The following is an 18,078-nucleotide window of genomic DNA, read 5'->3' as shown; positions in this document are numbered from 1 at the left end:
TGAACACATTTTGCCGCATAATTTGCTTTATTATTCGCATTTTTATCGCCCCATTTAAGGTTATAAAATACGCGAAAAATGACGTGCTATACGATTTGGTCTCGCAGTGCCGAGAAAGAAGCTTATCCACCTGACATTTGCCGTGGCTCGTGGCAACCCACCCCATAGACATCAGAACGTTACCGACAAGAATCCACAACAAAACCGTGGTCTATTGACGTCCTTCCCTTTCTGTTATCTTTTGGGAATTTGCAGAATTTTGTAGCTTGAAGATATTGCTACGGCTAGCAGATCATGTCATATTTTAGAATTTTTTAAAAAACAGAATCTTCAATTATTCCATTCCTTTTAAAGACATGAACGGTAAAGATCCTGAAGGACGAATTAACTCGGCCATTTTGGACTTGGAAGGATTGACGATATCCCCAACCACCAAGGAGGAAAAGTCGCAGGAAGTTCAGCTCATTTCTCTTAGTGATGACCTTTTAGATTCCCAATTTTCGAATTCTCACACGAACAAGGCAAATTCTGGCAGCACAGGACATAGTCGTGATAATTTGAATGGATCCGAGGATGCAGTCAACGTTTCCGTAAAGAGTTTAAAAAAGGATGAGATTAAGGAACGGAACGCAGAAGGAAATAAAGATTCAATTTCATTGAAATTGAATCTTTCGACAAATGTCAACTCTTTTGACTTTCACAGTTTCTTGGAACAATTGCGTTCGAAACCCGCCGAACCTGTTGCAAAGTATTTAAAAAGTTTTCTATCCGAGTTTTCCAAACGGCAATGGCCTCTTGTCTACGAAACAAAACTCATTAAAGATTTCATTAATTTCATAGACGAAAAGCTGGAGCAGTACGAGCCTTTCAAATCATGCTCTGAGGAAGAAAGGGAAAACGCACGCGAAGGTATGGAGAAACTTGTTATGAATCGCTTATACACACAAGTGTTCTCTCCAGAAATTAAGAAAGCCGGATTACCTTTGACAGGTGAACATTCAGATGACATTGAACAAGATCGGGTCGTGTCTGAGAAAATGCGTTTATTTAGTTGGGTCAGAGAAGAGCATTTAGATATAACACCCCACAAGTCAAATTCTCGCTTTTTTGAACTGGCATCCAAAGAACTTCGGCGAATTAATGATTATCATGCTCCTCGAGACAAAATCATCTGTATACTGAACTGCTGTAAAGTCATTTACAGCTACCTACGCATAGTCGAGCACGAAGAATGTGCTGATAAATTTGTACCCATCCTCATCTACGTCCTTCTTCGTGCAAATCCCAACCATCTTGTTTCCAATATCCAATACATTCAACGTTTTCGTAATCCGATTAAACTTGCCGGTGAAGTATCTTACTATCTTTCAACACTAGAGGGAGCATTATCATTCATACAAAACCTAGATCGTTCTTCGCTGACTATATCAGAGGAAGATTTTAATACTAACATTGAGAATTCTTTACAAAGAATGGAACAGGACAAAGCGGAACGTCATGCTATTAAAACCCAACAAGCAGACAATTCGCAAAGTGCCAGTCGTCCAAGCGCTTCCAGTTATGATTTTTTGGCGTCCACCTCACAAGTTCTAAAAAGCCTTCAGAAGCCCATATCATCCTTAACACGCTTATTTAATGACCCCATAACAAAGTTAACGTCTTCCGGCCAGAATACTCCGAACTCTTCCGTCAGCATTTCCAGCACTCCGTCTCAAACGCCTCACGAGGAAGCAGCAAAGCCAGCTGAGCCAGGAAAGCAACTCGTCCAAAGCATATCTCAACTAGAATTAGAGCTTGAAAGGGCCGACCGTGTTGGTTCACCCAGTTCATCCGTCGCAAGCATCGCAGTACCAACTCCAAAGTATGCGACCAGACCAGTTCATTACCACGAAAACTCGAAGGCATTACGCGCTGCTCGGACAGCTTCTCTTGAAACTGCTGAGGCAGAGAGAATTAAAACTCGTGAGCGTCAAGAGGCGATATCCGCTTTACGCGCTATGTTTCCTGCCTTTGACACGGATGTCATCGAGATGGTATTGACTGCCCAACAAGGCCGTTTAGGTTCATCTGTCGATTCGTTGCTTGAGATGAGTTAATGTCACTGGAACCCTCTCTACTATGCCAAGGCAAAACGATTTATGCACCTCTTGTATTCTAGTATAATTAAGTATCCTACCGACTAGATAGTTTTTCATGACCCAATACCCTGCCCGTATTGCTTTCCATTTTGGCAGATTTAGAGCCGAATTGAATAGCTCTTTTCTTTTCCTTACTAGCCAACTCGCAACCCAATAGGTGACACAATTTCCGCAATAGCAATTTATCACCTCCTTGCTCTTGCAGTTGCATTTTATGCAAAGTTGGTAGTGCCTGAAGAAACGCCATGACGTTGGCATCAAGAAATGCGTAACGAACCTCCTTGCCTTGGTTCGAAATAACGCGATCATCTCTGCCTAGATTTCTTGTAGGAATTCGAGTGATGTCCAACCGCAGCTCCTTCTCCAATTCTAACAAGCCGCCCCGTTGAAATGCTCTCAAGTGTCTGGAATAGCCACCAAGCTGTTCATCTGCACCAAGTCCACTAAAGAGAACTTTGGCTGAGCTTACATACGGTTGCTGCCTACTGCCATCAATGTTGGTCAAGTAGCCGCATCCAGTAGAAGCGAAATAAAATGCTAGGGCAATTGAAAGATCCATAACCGTTGCATTTGGGAACATAAGGTCCAAAACTGTTTGTCGATGTTCTGTTACCTGGGAATAAGGAACATCAATGGAAACAAAATTCCAAGTACGATTTGGGCAGCAACGTTGAAGCTCTCTCCAACCTTGAAGCCCGGTCACTCTATCCGGACAAAGTTGGTAAATGTCATTGTCTTTTTCTCCTTTCTGTTTACGAGCATTCAGCATACGGGGATTTTCAAACGCTACATTGAGTAAATCAATAGGTGCCCGGTCGTCTAAAACACTGTGTATTAACCGAGCAAGTACGGTACAATCAACACCCCCGGAGTACAGCACTGCAACAGGGCATGAACTCGAAGAGGAAACAAGGGGAATGGTTTGTACTCGGATACGAACTGCTTCGAGAAGATAACGATGAAATGCTTCGACCGGGTTTGATACATCGTCGTTCGGAATAAGGATGGAGGGGTCAATAACAGGTAACGGATGATAATCCGTAGGCGGAAGAGCTGAGGATTGTGGCATTACCGAAGCTGTAGCACTAGAAAGCTTACAGGAATGGAAACCCGGTTCGACATTAACGTACTCTCCACCTTCTTCAGCGACACTCGCAATAGTAAGTGATCCGTTTTCACGCTTTATGACCAAAGAACGCATACCCAATCTATCCCGACCCCAATAAAGCGTTTGAGTCTTCGCCTGTTATAAGAAATCATTAGCCCAAGTACAAAAACGCGCTGTAGTAATCATACGTGATAAAAGACAAACGCAAACGGCCCTTGAAGGGAAGACAGTGTATCTTCTATTGAAGAACTTCTCTTCAGCACATTGAATAAAATTGTACCATCGTTTTGTGAGCAGCATTGTAACAGTTTCTGACTCTTTAATTCACCAGGACCATTCCAAATTTCACCATTCCAGCAAAGAACATTTCCCTCAGGGTCAATATGAGGTTGAGCAGTTGGATGATTGAATGGACCTCTGAGATGTAGCACACTGGAATAAAAATTGAGTCGGAACGATCCTGCAAGACATGTGTGTGAACCAAAGCTGTCGGGACCTCGATTTTTTATCCGAACTAATTGCTGTTTATTAGGTTTAAAGGCTGCATCCTCATTATTTTGTAAATGAAACAGAATTCCGCACATTCGCGAAATCCAATAGATAGGGGAATTTAAGAATGTTAGTCAATAAAATGTGCTGGATTTCAACAAAAGACGATGGAAGTGTCCAAAATAGTGTATAGAAGCGTTTAGATGTACTTGACGCTTTGTTTTTTTCAGCAAGTCATGTCGTGTCCCAGTTTTACTTTCAGAACAAATAAGGTGTTCGCTTAATTAAACAAGCGAAAACTCTATAAATTATTGTCGCAACGCGTGACGCCTTCATGACGAAGTTCTAAAAGAAACAGTACATAAACGGAGACGCCTTTCTTTAACTTACCCAGAACCACTCATCAATTCTCAATTTACTCAGAACATGTTTTACTCGTGAACGATGCGATGGATTTTTAAATGAATTAATTACTCTAAACAAGGTTTAATAGCTAATTTTCTACTTAGGATGTTACAGGCGTTCTGGATTTTTAAGAATAATGTTTATACTAGAGATACTCTTAAACATTGAAGATGAAAAGTCTACTTAAATTCATTTCTTTGAGCTACTTGAGCCGGCCTAAGTTTAAAAAAGCGCCATCTTGTCGGCTGCTTACTTCATCAGCGCAAACGTCAAGCTCCTTCGTGAATTGCTTAAATTTAACTTATCGTTCTTGTTTTGTGCTTAATTCGTGCGTTCCTGGAACAGTATGCCCATCCGTGCTGTTTTAGACAGTTTCTCAACTTCGATCTAATAGGCATTTAATTCGCCGTAACGTTGCCCAGCCAACCTACACAAAACATTGTCATCTACCACCACGGTACCAACTTGAAACTTGCATATTGCGATACATGGAGCATTCGGGATTAAGTTTTCCTAGGTAAGTGGCTTCCTTTGAACGTGTTTTAACTAACATGAGAAGAGTTCGGAGACTCACAGGACCTCGTGAGCTGCATCCTCATATGAAAAAACCCATCACGCCAGCTCCTGCATCTCCACCAGAAACGCTGGCTGAACGAACTCCTGTTTCATTCAATTCTTTGGACGAGAATGTAGTTCCAGTCGCCAAAGTGCCATCTATAAATGTAGTTGCTGATCCTCCCTCACATCTATCGAGCAGGCCTTCACTGTCGACTCCGCATGGCTCTCGTCCTCTTCCTTCGGCACGACAAGCCGTAACGGTTCATCGTCCCCAGTTACCCACTCCTCTTCCTTCTTCCAATACTTTCGACCAGTCTACCTTTGAGCACGCCAACGATGTTCATTCGCTTCCCAGTCTTCCCGTTGCTCCTGCACATTCCAATCATTTGCATTCCACCAAAATCTCGTCGCATACCCCCGTAAACCTTAACAATTACGCTCAGCGATGCTCCTCCTTGTACGAACCTAGCATTCGTTCAACGACCCCTTCTCTCCTTCATCGTTCAAGTTCCCAAAAACTCTGTTACGGCTGTGGACAACCTCTTCGCGCTGGTCGCATCATCACCGCTGCTAACCAAAAAATGCATCCAGAATGCTTTCAGTGTGCCACATGCTCACAATGTTTAGAGCATGTTGGCTTCTTCTTTCGTGAGGGCCAGTTTTATTGTCATTTAGACTACCATGAGCAGTTCAGTCCTCGCTGTAAATACTGCCAAACTCCCATTGAAGATCGTGCAGTACACATTAATGGTGACTGGTTTCACGAGAATCATCATTTCTGTGCTGGGTGTTCTGAAGTGTTTCAAAGTAACACGCCTTGCTTATACCGTGATGACCTGTACTGGTGCCAGAATTGCTATGACAGCAAGTACGCAGTCAAGTGCGAAAAGTGTCGAAAGCCCATTCTCGGTATCGGCATTCGTGCTATGGACGGCGAGTACCACGATTCTTGCTGGGCTTGTGGTGCCTGTGGAAATCTTTTGGGTAAACAAGGGTTCTTTATTATAGAAGATACACCTATTTGCCGTAACTGCAAAGCAATTTCTGTCAAATTTCACTTAAAGTAAGTTTCTCGTTCATTTTTTTGTATACTCAAACTCCTGGTATTTAGCATTCTGCTACTTGCTCATAAAAAGCACATTGAAAGTGCAACCATACTCCTGGTTAATGTTACATGAAGTTCGTTTACGCTCACCTTCTATCTACCTTTTATATATGCCTTTTCATTTTGTTCCCATTTAGGTTTCTCCTCGGTCTACGTTTTCCTTTCACGGTTCCAATTACACACTTAACGCTCAATATTTGACGACTATTTTTGCAATGTCGCATATGCCATTCGTACTTTTTTGTTTGTACGTTCAACAATCTCAGACAACCAAAAAAAAATTATATAAAACTTTCAATAATCAAATGAATTGTAACAAAACCTCAGTAACCATATATCCCTATTTGTAAAGTAAATATCAACTAAAATAATTTGTATGATACCGCCGCAACTCATGTAGGACATTCGTATCCCGCATAAGGGTTAAAGTGGTAAAAGACAGGAAAGAAAGCTGATGCTGTGCTGTGATTTTGACGAAAAAATGATTGCACAGTATTCGAGTTGGAAATCATTTGTCCGTTTTTTTAGTATTTGTGAATGATTCCTTTTTGAGATATTCAACGGCCATCCTCGACTTAAGTCCACATGCGAATTTCACCATTGGCACCACAGCTGAAAAGCCATGCCTCTTGAGGATGCCAGCACGCATCAAGGACACCGACACTATTCACTACCTTGTGTTTGCCAAGAATTTTGAGCGGAACGATAAGTGGATTGGCCATCAAATCATTATAAACCCGTCCGTGGAACACCTGAACATTACCATCATCAGAGGCCGAGCAGAAGAGAGGAAGCGTAGGATGGTATGAAACATCACGAATAGCCCGATCGTGATAACGCACCGTTTTATAAGGCTTGTTCGATAAATCAAGATCAAACCAGCACAAACGACGGTCGTAAGAACCAAGTAATACGTGATCACCACTAGGATGGACGTCAATACTAGAAATCCACTTTACACCCGTAATTAACGTTTTCACTAACTCTTGCTTTGCAAGGTTATAGATACGAACATAACGTTGAGTAGCTACCAAAAGGTAAGGTTGAGTAGGATGAAACGAGACTTGTTGTATACTTCCACGCGCTTTCGAGAAAGGCGATTGACTAGCTCCCCTCGACAACTGATGTATAATGACGGCGCGATTTGAAGAAACAGAAGAGCTTGTAGCAACATAGTCACCACGACGATGCCAAGAGAGTGCCTTGATAGTAAATTGTGTAGTAACAACGGCATGCAAAACGGCACCACTCAAAACGGTGGTGAGCGACTTGGGACAATGCTTCCACACACAAGCCGACTCAGAAAAGTCCTGTGACACGGCATTCTTTGCATTCTCAACCAGTTCGGGGTTGAATATGGGAGGTGTAATCAGGTACAACTTGGTATCAGCGGCGACAGCAAGGATAGGTGTAGCAGTGTTAGGAGACCATGCGACGGCATGAATGATACTTTGTTCATCAGTGGAATCCTCATCATCGTCGTTTTCAGATGTCTCACCGTTATTGAAGTTACGTAAGGACATAGACCAAACGCAACGGCCAGTAAGGATTTCCCAAACACGGACAACTCCGTCATCACCACCGCTAGCAAGCCATAAGCCCTCACGATGGGCATCAAGAGAACGAACACGACCCTTGTGCCCGACAAAAGCGTTCGTACAACGAGTAGGGAAGGGCCGAAGCTCTGATGGAAGAGGGAGTTTGGGAATAAGAGACTCAGGATCAATGTTCAACTTTTTGCGGCGTACACGAGGGGCGAGATACAAATCAAGACAACGCTCAAAGCGTTCCTTCAGAAGCTCCTTGTACGCAGGGACTAAACGAAGAGCGTTATGCTTGCGAGGCAAGTAATTTTTAGGGCGGTCCTCAGGATCAGCCTCCTCATAGGCTTTGGCTTCCTCGGGAGTAGGAAGATACTCTTCAGGAGGATTGTAACTCTCATCGTGAGTAGGAGGAGGAAGACGAGGTGCGGGGGCATACATGGGATGGTTAGCCATCTCATTAACAGCACTATCATCAGCCCAAAGATCCTTATCCGCAACGAAAGAACGTTCGCTTTCCTTACGCTCAAGCTCTTCACGCTGGGCGGCGGTAAGAATACGTCCCTTCTTTATAGCATAGGCCAACTGAAGAATACGTTTGCGTTCATGTTTTGAAGGAGCAAAACGACTCTTGGGCTCAGGAGCACTGCTGACTGGGGTTTGTTGAACGTTGTGAGTGAAGAAGTCGACAGCATCTTCATAAACGTTGAAACCCTCTTCAGGGATCTCAGTCTTTGCAAGACGCTTAAGCAACTTCATTTCATCATCCGTCAAATTGACTGGCTGACCAGTAGCAGTATCCACGATACCTGTCCAACCACTTCCCTTGTCCATAGATGCAATCAGGGAATCCAAAGCAGCTGGAGTAGCAGGACGAGTAATTCTCTTACCGTCAATGTCATAATTAATGTACAAGCCAGGCTCATTTGGAGACTCGTATAAACGAGCAGGACCGTCCTCCGTAGAAGAGTCTGAGGAATAACCAGCGTCAATCTCTTCAATGTCACTTTCGTCCTCAGAAACATCGGGTGAAAGTTCGGGCAAAGATTCCTCTTCAGATTCAAAACCAGCAAAAGAGTCCTCAGAAGTTTCACCTTCTTCTTCTTCCTCTACCTCGTCCTCGTCCTCGTCTTCGTTAATTTTTTGATCATTCTCCTTTTCATCTACTGGATGTTTTTTTAAGTCCGATATGAAAGAAGATCCATTCTCCTTCTCATTCTGAGCACCTGAGACGGCGTCCAAAAGCTTCTCACTTTTCCGTTTCCGCTGCTGCTGAATCTCCTTCATGGTGGAGGATGGCAGAGTCTTGCATACGCTTGCTCGTTCGAAACCTTAATCCTGCCGCGGAGGTGGTAAATTTACCAGCGGGATTTCCACGGAAATTTTATTTAGCACGTGTGACCTTAACAAGCACGCAAACTTAAGCGATCCAATCAAATACTTTTTAAAAATTGGAAGGGCCATGGATATTCCGCGGCTATTTACACCACCAAAATGAACTTGTTTGTGAGACGAAAAGCGGTAGAGTCAAACGAGCAGTCTCCCAACGTGTCTATCTGTTGAACGAAAGACGTCTCGTCTATATAATTCCACCGCGTCACAAAATGACTGAGAAGACTCCGAGTTCGCTATTTGTGCGGAATTTAACGTTTTCTACGACGAGCAATGACTTGACGGATTTCTTTTCCAACGCTGCTCCTGTAAAACATGCCGTTGTCGTCACAGACAAGGAAACAGGACAAAGCAAAGGTTTTGGATTTGTGACATTCAGTCTTCATGAAGATGCAGTCCGGGCCCTGGAGGAGTTAAAAAACAAAAAGCTGGATGGCCGTATTCTTCGAATGGAGTTTGCTGCTCCTCGGAAACGTAACGGTGAGACCTCAGATAAACCAAAAAAGCCGGAGCAAGTTCGCAAAGACACACGTCCGCGCTTAATTGTTCGGAATCTGCCTTGGTCAGTCAAAAAGCCCAAGCACTTAGAACCCTATTTTGCGAAGTTTGGAAAGGTTCGTGAGATTAAGGTGCCAACGAAGGGTGGAGGACGTATGTGCGGTTTTGCTTTCGTCTGGATGAAAGACCGGGCAAGTGCCCAGAAGGCAATGGATACTTTAAATGCTACTGAAATTGACGGCCGTGTTGTCGCCGTTGATTGGGCCGTCAGTAAAGATGAGTTTGAACAGAAAAAGACGGAAAAGGGTGAGTCTAACGACTCCGAAGAATCTGAGGACGAGTCAGAGGAAGAATCCGCCGACGAAGATGAGAGCGAAGAGCAGGAAGAAAACGAGAGTGAGGTTGATGAGGAAGTATTAGTTCACAACTCGGATTCGGGTTCTGACCTTGAGGCTTCTGAGGCAGAGGACTCAGAGAAAAACTTGGAAAAAGACAAGGAGGATGCTGAAGCAGACGAATCAGAAAATTCTGCTTCTGAAGAAGAAGAAGATTCTGGCAAGCCTGAAAGTACCATCTTCATTCGTAATCTCTTGTTCGAGACTACCGAACAAGCTTTGTATCAACACTTCCGTCAATTTGGTCCCCTCGAATATGCTAAGATCGTCAAAGACTATGCAACGGGTCTCTCACAAGGTCGTGGTTTTGTTAAATTTCGCTATCAAAATGACTATGAAGCTTGTCTTGAACTGGCTCAACAGTTGCCTGAGCCTGAAGCTAAGGCTGCTGAGAAGCATCATCTTCCATCTGTGCTTGCCAGTGAAGAATTTCTTGATCCAGACAACAACATTGCCAAATTTACTCTCGATGGTAGACTACTGCTCATTACGCCGGCCGTCACACAAGACGAGGCCTCTCGTATTAATGAGGAAGGCAAGAAAAAACGTCAGTTGTTGCAAGGAAAGGGTGTAGACAAGCGTAATCTGTATCTTATTAATGAAGGTCGGATTACTGCTAATCATCCTCTGTATAATATGCTTTCCGAAACGGATCGTACGCTGCGTCAGGAGTCACTTCGTACCCGGAAAAAACTGTTGGAACGCAACCCCACTCTTCATGTTTCACTGACGCGTTTATCTATTCGAAATCTTTCTCGTCACATTAACGTTAAGATTCTTGGAATGCTTGGTCGTCAGGCTGTCCGTGGTTTCCTTGAAGAGGTAAAACAGGGTGTTCGTCAACCTCTTACTCAAGAGGAATTGGAACGTGATGGTATGTCTAAATCCCTATGCCAGCTGCTTCTCGCAAACATGGAGGTGCTCTTAAGCAAGCGAAGGTGCAAACAGAGAACAACGGTGCAGGACGGTCCAAGGGTTTCGGTTTCCTTCAGTATTCGGCCCATAAATATGCACTTATGGCTCTTCGTTGGTTGAATGGAAGAGAGGTCACCGTTCACAGCATTGTTGAGGCGGAAAAAGAATGGGCTCGTGAACATCGTATGCCTCTTCCCGAACTTCCAATCATCGATTTTCCTGACAAGAAGCGTCGCTTACAGGTTGAATTTGCTATCGAAAACATCCGGATTGTGAAAAACCGTGCACAAAAAGTTGAGTCTCTCCGCAAGAAGGCTGCCGATGCCAAACAGAAGGAAGCCGATGCTTCCGCTGATCTTAAACGCAAACGTGCTAGTGAACTAAGTGAAGCTGAACGTGCTGAACATGAAAAACGAGCAAAGGTTGCTCGTATCATTCAACAAAAGCGTATGAAGCGTCGTCAACGTAAGCATTAATAACTTATGTGGTGCACGAAACAGTGGATCGATGAAAGGACTCCTGCGGGAAAGCAGAATCGTTTTTAAGCATTTTTTTTGGAATGGTTTGAGATCTTATTATAGGGTTACATAGTTTTGTATAAAAAATAGTTTTGCTTGGGACGTGAGAGATAGGAAGCGCGAATGGAATGTGAGGCAGAAAGAGCGAAATTTCATTCATAAAGTCATTGCTCAACTTTTCTTTTGTTGCCCATGGCCTGTCTGCTTCACTGCCTTTACGACTTTTTGCGAACGGAAAGGTTGATGAGTCGCCTCCAAGAATCGACGAACTTTTGTTGGACCGAAACCGTCAATCTGTTCAAGTTCTTCCTGAGTTGCCGTTAATGCCCGTTTCATAGAACCAAAGTGGGCGATCAGACTTAAGCAATCACTCTTGTTAATTCCCCGGATGCTTGTAAATGTGTTCTGCACACGCTCAAGATAGTCCGTTGAAGGCCGTTCCATGATGTTAGTTGGCGCTGCGAATTCAAAAGCCTTGTATGTTTCAATATAACGAGCTGCTTCAGCAGATGACCAAGCCAATATTAACGTGTACCGGTTGACAACGCTTGTTTTCACGAGTTCTTGAATAGACTCACGATGGTTTTCCACATCTACTACGGCGAGTAGAATGCGAAGCTCGTAAGCCTTTCCAAGTTTGCCAATTCGACTGTAAATATATTCGGGATGGACATGATGATATTTCAAGCTTTCCGTCAGCGAAAAAGTTCTTAGTAACGATGTACAAACCTCAGAAACAAGGCACATGTTTTAGCACCCATCACAAAGTCAGGAACTATCTCAGAGTATTCCTAATACCATGTTAAAATTCAAAACTCAGAACATGAACAGACTGAAAAGTATGTGATATCTTTATGCTCTTTCCCTAGAGCCGCATTGGACTCTACGTCTGTTTAAAGTTTTGATCCTACGTACCCATGGAACATTCCTTAAATGCGGCTGTTTGACACATAATGGTTAGTGAACCAATGTTGTTTTATTCATAGACATCAACTCATACCAGAAGCGGATTTCCTTTCTACCAAAATGTTAACTAATCATTCATACCAAGAGACTTCCTACTTGACGAAATGAAACCAAAACATTGTGATTCACTGATTTAGAGACCAATTTTGGGACAAACTGTTTTGGGGCAGCCTCACGTTCTGCTTGTTCAACAGCAGCAACTGCCAATTTCTCGAACTCTTCATCTTCGAAGTCGGACATGGTCTACGAATGTTCCTAGTGGTAAAATCAACGACTTCGCCTTTTGTAATTTAAAGTACCTCGACAGGCCTGAACGAAAACCCTCAACATAGAAGACAGAACTCAAAACTCACCGATACAGAAACAGCATACAAACACAACACAACGAACAAACACAATCCCAAAACCTCAAGAAAAATCTAAGTCAAAGCACTTTTATTTCTATAGTTTTTATTACAAAATATTATCATACACACACTGTTAGTTAGTAATAAGAACCTTAAAAAGATCAAAAGCTGGTAACTCAGTTATAAAAATGGTTTTCTCTTCGTGTGCCGGGGTCTTAATCCGACTCAGTAACACGGACCAATTTCTGTCATCTTCGTGTACCAATGCTCCTGTAGGGAAAAATAGATACATACCTAAAGATAGGAGAGAAGACGATGCACAACTGTGCACCGATGGTATTCAGCAGGATTTTCACAGTGTTTATATAGCAAGAAAAGCAGTCACAAATTATGTGAACCAGTGTTACGACCAGAAGGACCTAGGTTACGTATAGATATAACCTAGGTTAGTTGAAGGGTTGACAAGAATAATTAATAATAGGAAATGCGGAAAAGCAGCGAAAATAATTCAGCTACTTCCTTCTTAAATTTTCAAGTAAATCTAGTGAAACCAAATGAATGACCTACCAACTCGTTGGCACAGTGTTATAGCAGCAGCATTCATGTGAACCTTAAAGTATCATTGTCGTAACAGAGGGTAAAATATTACATTGGTTTGTATACATAAAAATAAAACTACATAAAGAAAGTGAATGGACAGTTTTGATGCTCATAAAGCAATGTCCAAGTCAAAAAGATTTTTGTGAACCGGGAAGATGAAAGCAGGTAGGTAGGAAGTGGTATGGATGAAAACCACAGATGTCTGTTTGGTATTTAAAAGGAGGGAAATGCAGAATCATCACGAGGATGAACAGGATTGCTGGCAATAATAACGAATACCAAATACGAGAAAGAAAGTATGTCACTCCGCATTCTTTCAAGAAGAACCAGCAATGCCTCACACTACCTTCCTCCCCCATACAGTTAGCATCCGTATGAACGGGTTAAGTGTGATGCAATTGTTCGAGGTTTTCTTCTTTTGTGGTTTTTTTATGCCTTTTTGAATCTGTTAACTCCAAACTCAGGATCTCATTTCAGAGTAACGAACGCGCCTATGAAGAGACTCCAATTAAAAGGTACGAACAAGGTTAAGAAAAAAGATTGTCCAACGGATCGGGAGGCGGAGGAGAGGAAGGGATGCGTGGAGAAGAGAACTTAAAGGCATGGGGAGATACGACAGGAAAGAATCCAAGTAGGCCAAAATATCATTCGTCTTCTTCTGAATGGTAAACGAGAACACGGAGTCGACGGATCGAGAGATACGGCCAAACGTATTCACCAAGGCAACAACCTCAGCCGGACGGAGATCCGACAGCTTCGTTTCAGGCTCCAGTAACAGCTTCAATGCCGTACCGTAACCAGCGGTTTGGACTTTACCCCACAGGCGGCACTTGTCGCAACCAACGCAATTCATAATGCGGGAGATGTTGCGGAAGCGGTTTCTGAATTCTTCCTTCACGCGACGAGAAGAGTCATCGCTGAATAATTGCTCGAAAGAAACAACGTGAGGATCCTGAGCCACAATTCCAGTAAGCTGGTCGAATGCAAGACGTGTATTTTCGTCAAGTGCGGCATTCGCCGGGCAGAAAGAGAGGAAGGTGTTGTTAGGAGATTCGTGAATTAAGTGAGAAAGTCGGACAAGAGCCTGATGGAGAACAGCGTAATTGAAAAAAATGTTTTCAACACGCTCTGGAAAATAACCAACTTTCGCCATCCAAAAGTCGAGATTAGATTCCCAACGTTGCGTTTCAGCGTTGAAGTATTCCTGACACACATGTGTCGATATACTGGCGTGAAAACCCGAGATAAGACGGTTAAACATACGCTTTTCCAAACATGCTCCGGGCATTTCCGCAGCTTCCTCGACGCTTTTAACGGCGAAAGGATCCATGGAGTTCACGTCCAAAGTGCCAATCTCGGTTGATGCTTCCGCATCGTCTTTTGTCTCACTTGCTGGGAAGCAATTCTGCTCATAAATACTCTTCCAGATTAAATTGGAATGCTCACCAGCATATCCGGTAAAACGTTCTGGGTTCTTTACAAGCGATACATACACACAATGGCTGTTTGTCCCGTCATCCTCATCGTCCCAGTAGCAGTAATCCATCCGAGAATCGGGCTTCCACATACACGCCGTCGAATTTGACTGTGAAGAGGGAGCCAACGCGCTGAGTGTGCGCCAAACCTCTGGAATCTCCGTTTCGTTCAGTGTATCGACGGCACAACCGCGATTGGAGCACATAGCATTATTATTGTCCCACAGAGGGCAATCTTCATCATACAAATTGATCTTATAATGAGAGAAATAGTCGCTACGCTCCGTCAGGACGGGAATTAAGGTCCGAACACGCGTATTCATTTGATATACCTGCTGTTGATTCAATTCCGTGTCCGCAATTGGAGCACTCAGCAATAAAAATGCATTAGAGAGTGAGGTGAACAGCTGAGAAACTTTCATATTGCCTAACAAACCAACAATTAAGGCTGATATATATCACAAGTTCCTGTTTGCACGTCTAACGCCGCCAAAATGAGTTTGGTTGTGTGTCGGTTCGCCAGCTGAGCTCGGTGTTTACGTGTGACAGAAGTGGGGGCGAGTGTGGCGGACAGTGGAGAGTGAAATGTGATCTGAATAGTTGGCCGAGGTGGTTAAATACAGGGGGAGTATCCGTGGCGATGGCGGCCAAGCTTAGTCAGGCTTTTCGCCTGAGTTTCACCAAGGCTGCGCTACTCAGGTTATGGAACCGTCTCGAAAGCGTTCGTCAGCGAACGCTTCGAGTCGCCTTTACCGGGCAATTTCGCCAAAATGCGACCCCAAAAATCAGTTACCGAAATGAAATACGCGTCGCGTCGTAAACATAGAAGAAGCTGGGAAGAATACGCTACGAGAAAATAGGCAATTCTTAAAAGAATTACTAGCAATGATTTAACTCTAAGACATACCTTACGACTGAAATAAAAATGCAACGAATTCATTAGATAGTTGTTGTTATTCATAGTTACAAAATTTATCATCACTAAGGGTCATTAAAGGAAAAGGAACGTTAGAGGAAACAACGAATCAAACTTGAAACAAATACAGAAACAAACGGAGATTATCAAAAAAGATCCGTCAAACGGAGTATGTTTCATGTTATCCAATTGACCACTTTTGGCGTAGTCTGCCATAAGCAAATACTTTCACATACTACTGCTTCGGTTTATTAGCAGTGTGATTCTCCCTTACAACAAGATCATCGTTTTCCTTGTCGATGTCTACCGTTTCACCAGAACGAACCTGGCCTTGAATTAACTTCATTGCAAGGTCGTTCAAAATACGTTTCTGGACAAGACGATTCAGAGGACGTGCGCCATATGCAGGAGAGTAACCGTTGTCGGCAAGCCATTCCTTAGCAGCCTCAGTAACGTGGAGAGTAATTTTGCGGTCATCCAAACGCTGCTGAACTTCTTGCAAGCGCACATCAACAATATCACGAAGATTTTTCTTTGATAACTTGTTGAAAATAATCAAGTCATCGATACGGTTGAGGAATTCGGGTGGGTAACTCTGTTGCACAATTTCCATAACAGCTGCGCGAGAGCTCGGTGTAACAGTGGTGCTGGGATCAGCAACCAAGACTTCACTACCCAAGTTGGATGTCATAACAATGAGCGTAGAACGGAAATCCACCTTGCGGCCTTGAGCATCAGTCAAGAAACCTTCGTCCAATACTTGGAGCAGCAAGTTTGCAATATCATGATGGGCCTTTTCAAACTCATCGAACAACAGGACGGCATAAGGCTTACGGCGAACAGCTTCAGTCAGCTCGCCAGACTCCTCGTAACCCACGTAACCCGGGGGACTTCCGATGAGACGAGAGATTGTGTGCTTTTCTTGGAACTCTGACATGTCAAAACGAATCATAGCCTTCTCAGTATCGAAAAGGAATTCTGCGAGGGCCTTTGTGAGTGCAGTTTTACCAACACCAGTGGGACCAAGGAATAGAAACGAAGCTAAAGGACGGTTGCTGTTCTGTAAACCAGCACGGGAGAGACGGACGGCATCTGCGATGGCCTTGAGTGCTTCGTCTTGACCAATAATTTTCTTACCAATGGTGGCCTCCATATTCACCAAACGATCACGCTCACCACGCATCAGATTCGTTGTCGGAATGCCAGTAGCACGTGAAACAACCACGGCAATATCATCACTGGTAACAGCATCATGCACTAACGAAGGCTTTTCTGATTCAAGTGCTTCCTGCTCTTTGGGAAGCTTGTGTTCAAGCTCTGGAATAACGGCATACTGAAGCTCGGAAGCACGTGCATAGTTTCCTTCGCGTTGTACACGTTCCAGTTCAATGCGAGCCTGTTCCAACTCGCTTTTAGCAGCCTTAATTTGTTCAAGCTTTTTACGCTCTTCTTCCCACACGGTTGTCAATTCTGCGGCCTCCGACTGCAGCTGTTGCAACTTTTGTTCAAGCTTTTCACGACGCTCCACAGAAGTCGTATCGGTCTCCTTTCGGAGAGACTCGAGTTCAATATGAATAGTCATAATTTGGCGGTCGAGCCGACGCAACGCATCTGGCTTCGACTCTTGCTGCAGACGCAGCGAAGAGCACGCCTCATCAATCAAGTCAATGGCCTTATCGGGCAAGTAACGATCTGTGATGTAGCGTGAACTATAGGTAGCGGCCGTTACGATGGCATCGTCCGTAATACGAACACCATGATGCACTTCGTAACGCTCCTTCAGTCCGCGGAGAATAGAAATCGTATCAGCAACTGTAGGTTCTGAAACGAGTACTGCTTGGAAACGACGTGCAAGAGCAGCATCTTTTTCATATACTTTCGGTATTCGTCCAGTGTTGTCGCACCACAACATTGTAATGTTCCGCGCGCGAGTGCTGGTTTTAAGAGGTTCGACGCATCAATAGATCCCTCTGCCTTACCGAAGCCCAGCAGCAAATGCATTTCATCGACAAACAGAATAACCTTTCCTTCAGCAGCTTCCAGATCGCTCAAGACACCCTTCAATCGCTCCTCGAAGTCACCACGAAACTTGGCACCTGAAATGAGAGAGCCTAAATCAAGCACAATTACTCGTTTGTCCTTCATTGACTCCGGCACCTCTCCTCGAACGATACGAGACGCAAGACCTTCCATAATGGCCGTCTTACCCACACCGGCAGGACCAACGAGGGCCGGATTGTTTTTGGTACGACGCGACAAAATTTGAATTGTGCGTTGAATTTCTTCCTCACGCCCAATAACCGGATCAAGCTTTCCTTGACGAGCCAATTCTGTCAAATCAGTACCATACTGCTTCAGAGCATCGCCCGGTTTAGGTCCACCGCCTAAATCCATTCGAAAGTTACCCCCGTTGGGTTTCGCAGACGAGTAAAAACGCAATTGGCGCATTTCTGTCTGCAACGAACGAAATTTTGTGCTCCATTGAATCGTCTTTGGCTGTAGACTTAGCTTGGGAAGTGAAACAAACGATCGCTGGTTTTTAAAAAGGCTGTTCGACGCGAAATTGCCGGCCAAGGGACGCGTCAAATTCCGCAAAGACAGCCTTCGTGCATTGAGAGCATGAATTCTTTGTAAACTACTCATGAAATGAGGATTCTAAGTATTAGATTCAAAATTGAGATTGGGAAAAGGAGTGTTTGTACGGGCAGACGC

At 43.8% G+C, this 18,078-nt stretch overlaps 8 protein-coding genes across 8 annotated transcripts; 3 read left to right on the top strand and 5 right to left on the bottom strand.

The window, feature by feature from the left end:
* Window positions 1-138: 138 nt before the first annotated feature.
* Window positions 139-3,895, top strand: SJAG_02833 (guanyl-nucleotide exchange factor Vps901). Its single transcript, XM_002173986.2, has one exon. The coding sequence runs from the start codon at window positions 357-359 to the stop codon at window positions 2,094-2,096; it is 1,740 nt and encodes a 579-aa protein (XP_002174022.1). The 5' UTR covers window positions 139-356; the 3' UTR covers window positions 2,097-3,895.
* Window positions 1,251-3,997, bottom strand: SJAG_02832 (asparagine synthase). The gene is made up of 2 exons (XM_002173985.2): window positions 3,435-3,997; window positions 1,251-3,381 (listed from the first exon to the last, which is right to left on the bottom strand). Exons 1-2 carry the CDS (start codon window positions 3,828-3,830, stop codon window positions 2,173-2,175), a joined length of 1,605 nt encoding a protein of 534 aa, XP_002174021.1. The 5' UTR covers window positions 3,831-3,997; the 3' UTR covers window positions 1,251-2,172.
* A 135-nt stretch (window positions 3,998-4,132) lies between these two features.
* Window positions 4,133-6,144, top strand: SJAG_02831 (paxillin-like protein Pxl1). The gene is made up of 2 exons (XM_002173984.2): window positions 4,133-4,657; window positions 4,700-6,144. Exons 1-2 carry the CDS (start codon window positions 4,629-4,631, stop codon window positions 5,763-5,765), a joined length of 1,095 nt encoding a protein of 364 aa, XP_002174020.2. The 5' UTR covers window positions 4,133-4,628; the 3' UTR covers window positions 5,766-6,144.
* SJAG_02830 (WD repeat/BOP1NT protein) lies at window positions 6,030-8,685 on the bottom strand. The gene has a single exon (XM_002173983.2). The coding sequence runs from the start codon at window positions 8,629-8,631 to the stop codon at window positions 6,379-6,381; it is 2,253 nt and encodes a 750-aa protein (XP_002174019.1). The 5' UTR covers window positions 8,632-8,685; the 3' UTR covers window positions 6,030-6,378.
* A 263-nt stretch (window positions 8,686-8,948) lies between these two features.
* SJAG_02829 (RNA-binding protein) lies at window positions 8,949-11,020 on the top strand (the record flags this gene model as incomplete). The annotated part of the gene is made up of 2 exons (XM_002173982.2): window positions 8,949-10,503; window positions 10,578-11,020. 2 exons carry the CDS (start codon window positions 8,949-8,951, stop codon window positions 11,018-11,020), a joined length of 1,998 nt encoding a protein of 665 aa, XP_002174018.2.
* Window positions 11,021-11,233: 213 nt separating this feature from the next.
* On the bottom strand, window positions 11,234-12,268 carry SJAG_02828 (DNA repair endonuclease Swi10; the record flags this gene model as incomplete). The annotated part of the gene is made up of 5 exons (XM_002173981.2): window positions 11,234-11,750; window positions 11,792-11,853; window positions 11,978-12,001; window positions 12,063-12,080; window positions 12,125-12,268. The coding sequence occupies 5 exons, from the start codon at window positions 12,266-12,268 to the stop codon at window positions 11,234-11,236; spliced, it is 765 nt and encodes a 254-aa protein (XP_002174017.2).
* A 711-nt stretch (window positions 12,269-12,979) lies between these two features.
* On the bottom strand, window positions 12,980-15,273 carry SJAG_02827 (ER oxidoreductin Ero1a). Its single transcript, XM_002173980.2, has one exon. The coding sequence runs from the start codon at window positions 14,870-14,872 to the stop codon at window positions 13,484-13,486; it is 1,389 nt and encodes a 462-aa protein (XP_002174016.1). The 5' UTR covers window positions 14,873-15,273; the 3' UTR covers window positions 12,980-13,483.
* Window positions 15,274-15,601: 328 nt separating this feature from the next.
* Window positions 15,602-18,059, bottom strand: SJAG_02825 (hsp78-like protein; the record flags this gene model as incomplete). Its single annotated transcript, XM_002173979.2, has 2 exons — window positions 17,271-18,059; window positions 15,602-17,229 (listed from the first exon to the last, which is right to left on the bottom strand). Exons 1-2 carry the CDS (start codon window positions 18,007-18,009, stop codon window positions 15,602-15,604), a joined length of 2,367 nt encoding a protein of 788 aa, XP_002174015.2. The 5' UTR covers window positions 18,010-18,059.
* Between the last annotated feature and the right edge of the window lie 19 nt (window positions 18,060-18,078).

The sequence above is a fragment of the Schizosaccharomyces japonicus genome (genome assembly GCF_000149845.2).
Source record: "Schizosaccharomyces japonicus yFS275 unplaced genomic scaffold supercont5.1, whole genome shotgun sequence".
In the NCBI taxonomy this organism is placed as follows: Eukaryota; Fungi; Ascomycota; class Schizosaccharomycetes; order Schizosaccharomycetales; family Schizosaccharomycetaceae; genus Schizosaccharomyces; species Schizosaccharomyces japonicus.
The sequence above is the reverse complement of the archived record's forward strand: the minus strand, read 5'-3'. Positions and strand labels throughout refer to the sequence as shown.

Coding starts and splice junctions, on each gene's coding strand:
- SJAG_02833 (XM_002173986.2), top strand. CDS start 357: ATGAACGGTAAAGATCCTGAAGGACGAATTAACTCGGCCATTTTGGAC.
- SJAG_02832 (XM_002173985.2), bottom strand. CDS start 3,830: ATGTGCGGAATTCTGTTTCATTTACAAAATAATGAGGATGCAGCCTTT. Junction 3,382..3,434: donor TTGCGTTTGTCTTTTATCAC/GTATGATTACTA, acceptor TTCTTATAACAG/GCGAAGACTCAAACGCTTTA.
- SJAG_02831 (XM_002173984.2), top strand. CDS start 4,629: ATGGAGCATTCGGGATTAAGTTTTCCTAG. Junction 4,658..4,699: donor TCGGGATTAAGTTTTCCTAG/GTAAGTGGCTTC, acceptor TAACATGAGAAG/AGTTCGGAGACTCACAGGAC.
- SJAG_02830 (XM_002173983.2), bottom strand. CDS start 8,631: ATGAAGGAGATTCAGCAGCAGCGGAAACGGAAAAGTGAGAAGCTTTTG.
- SJAG_02827 (XM_002173980.2), bottom strand. CDS start 14,872: ATGAAAGTTTCTCAGCTGTTCACCTCACTCTCTAATGCATTTTTATTG.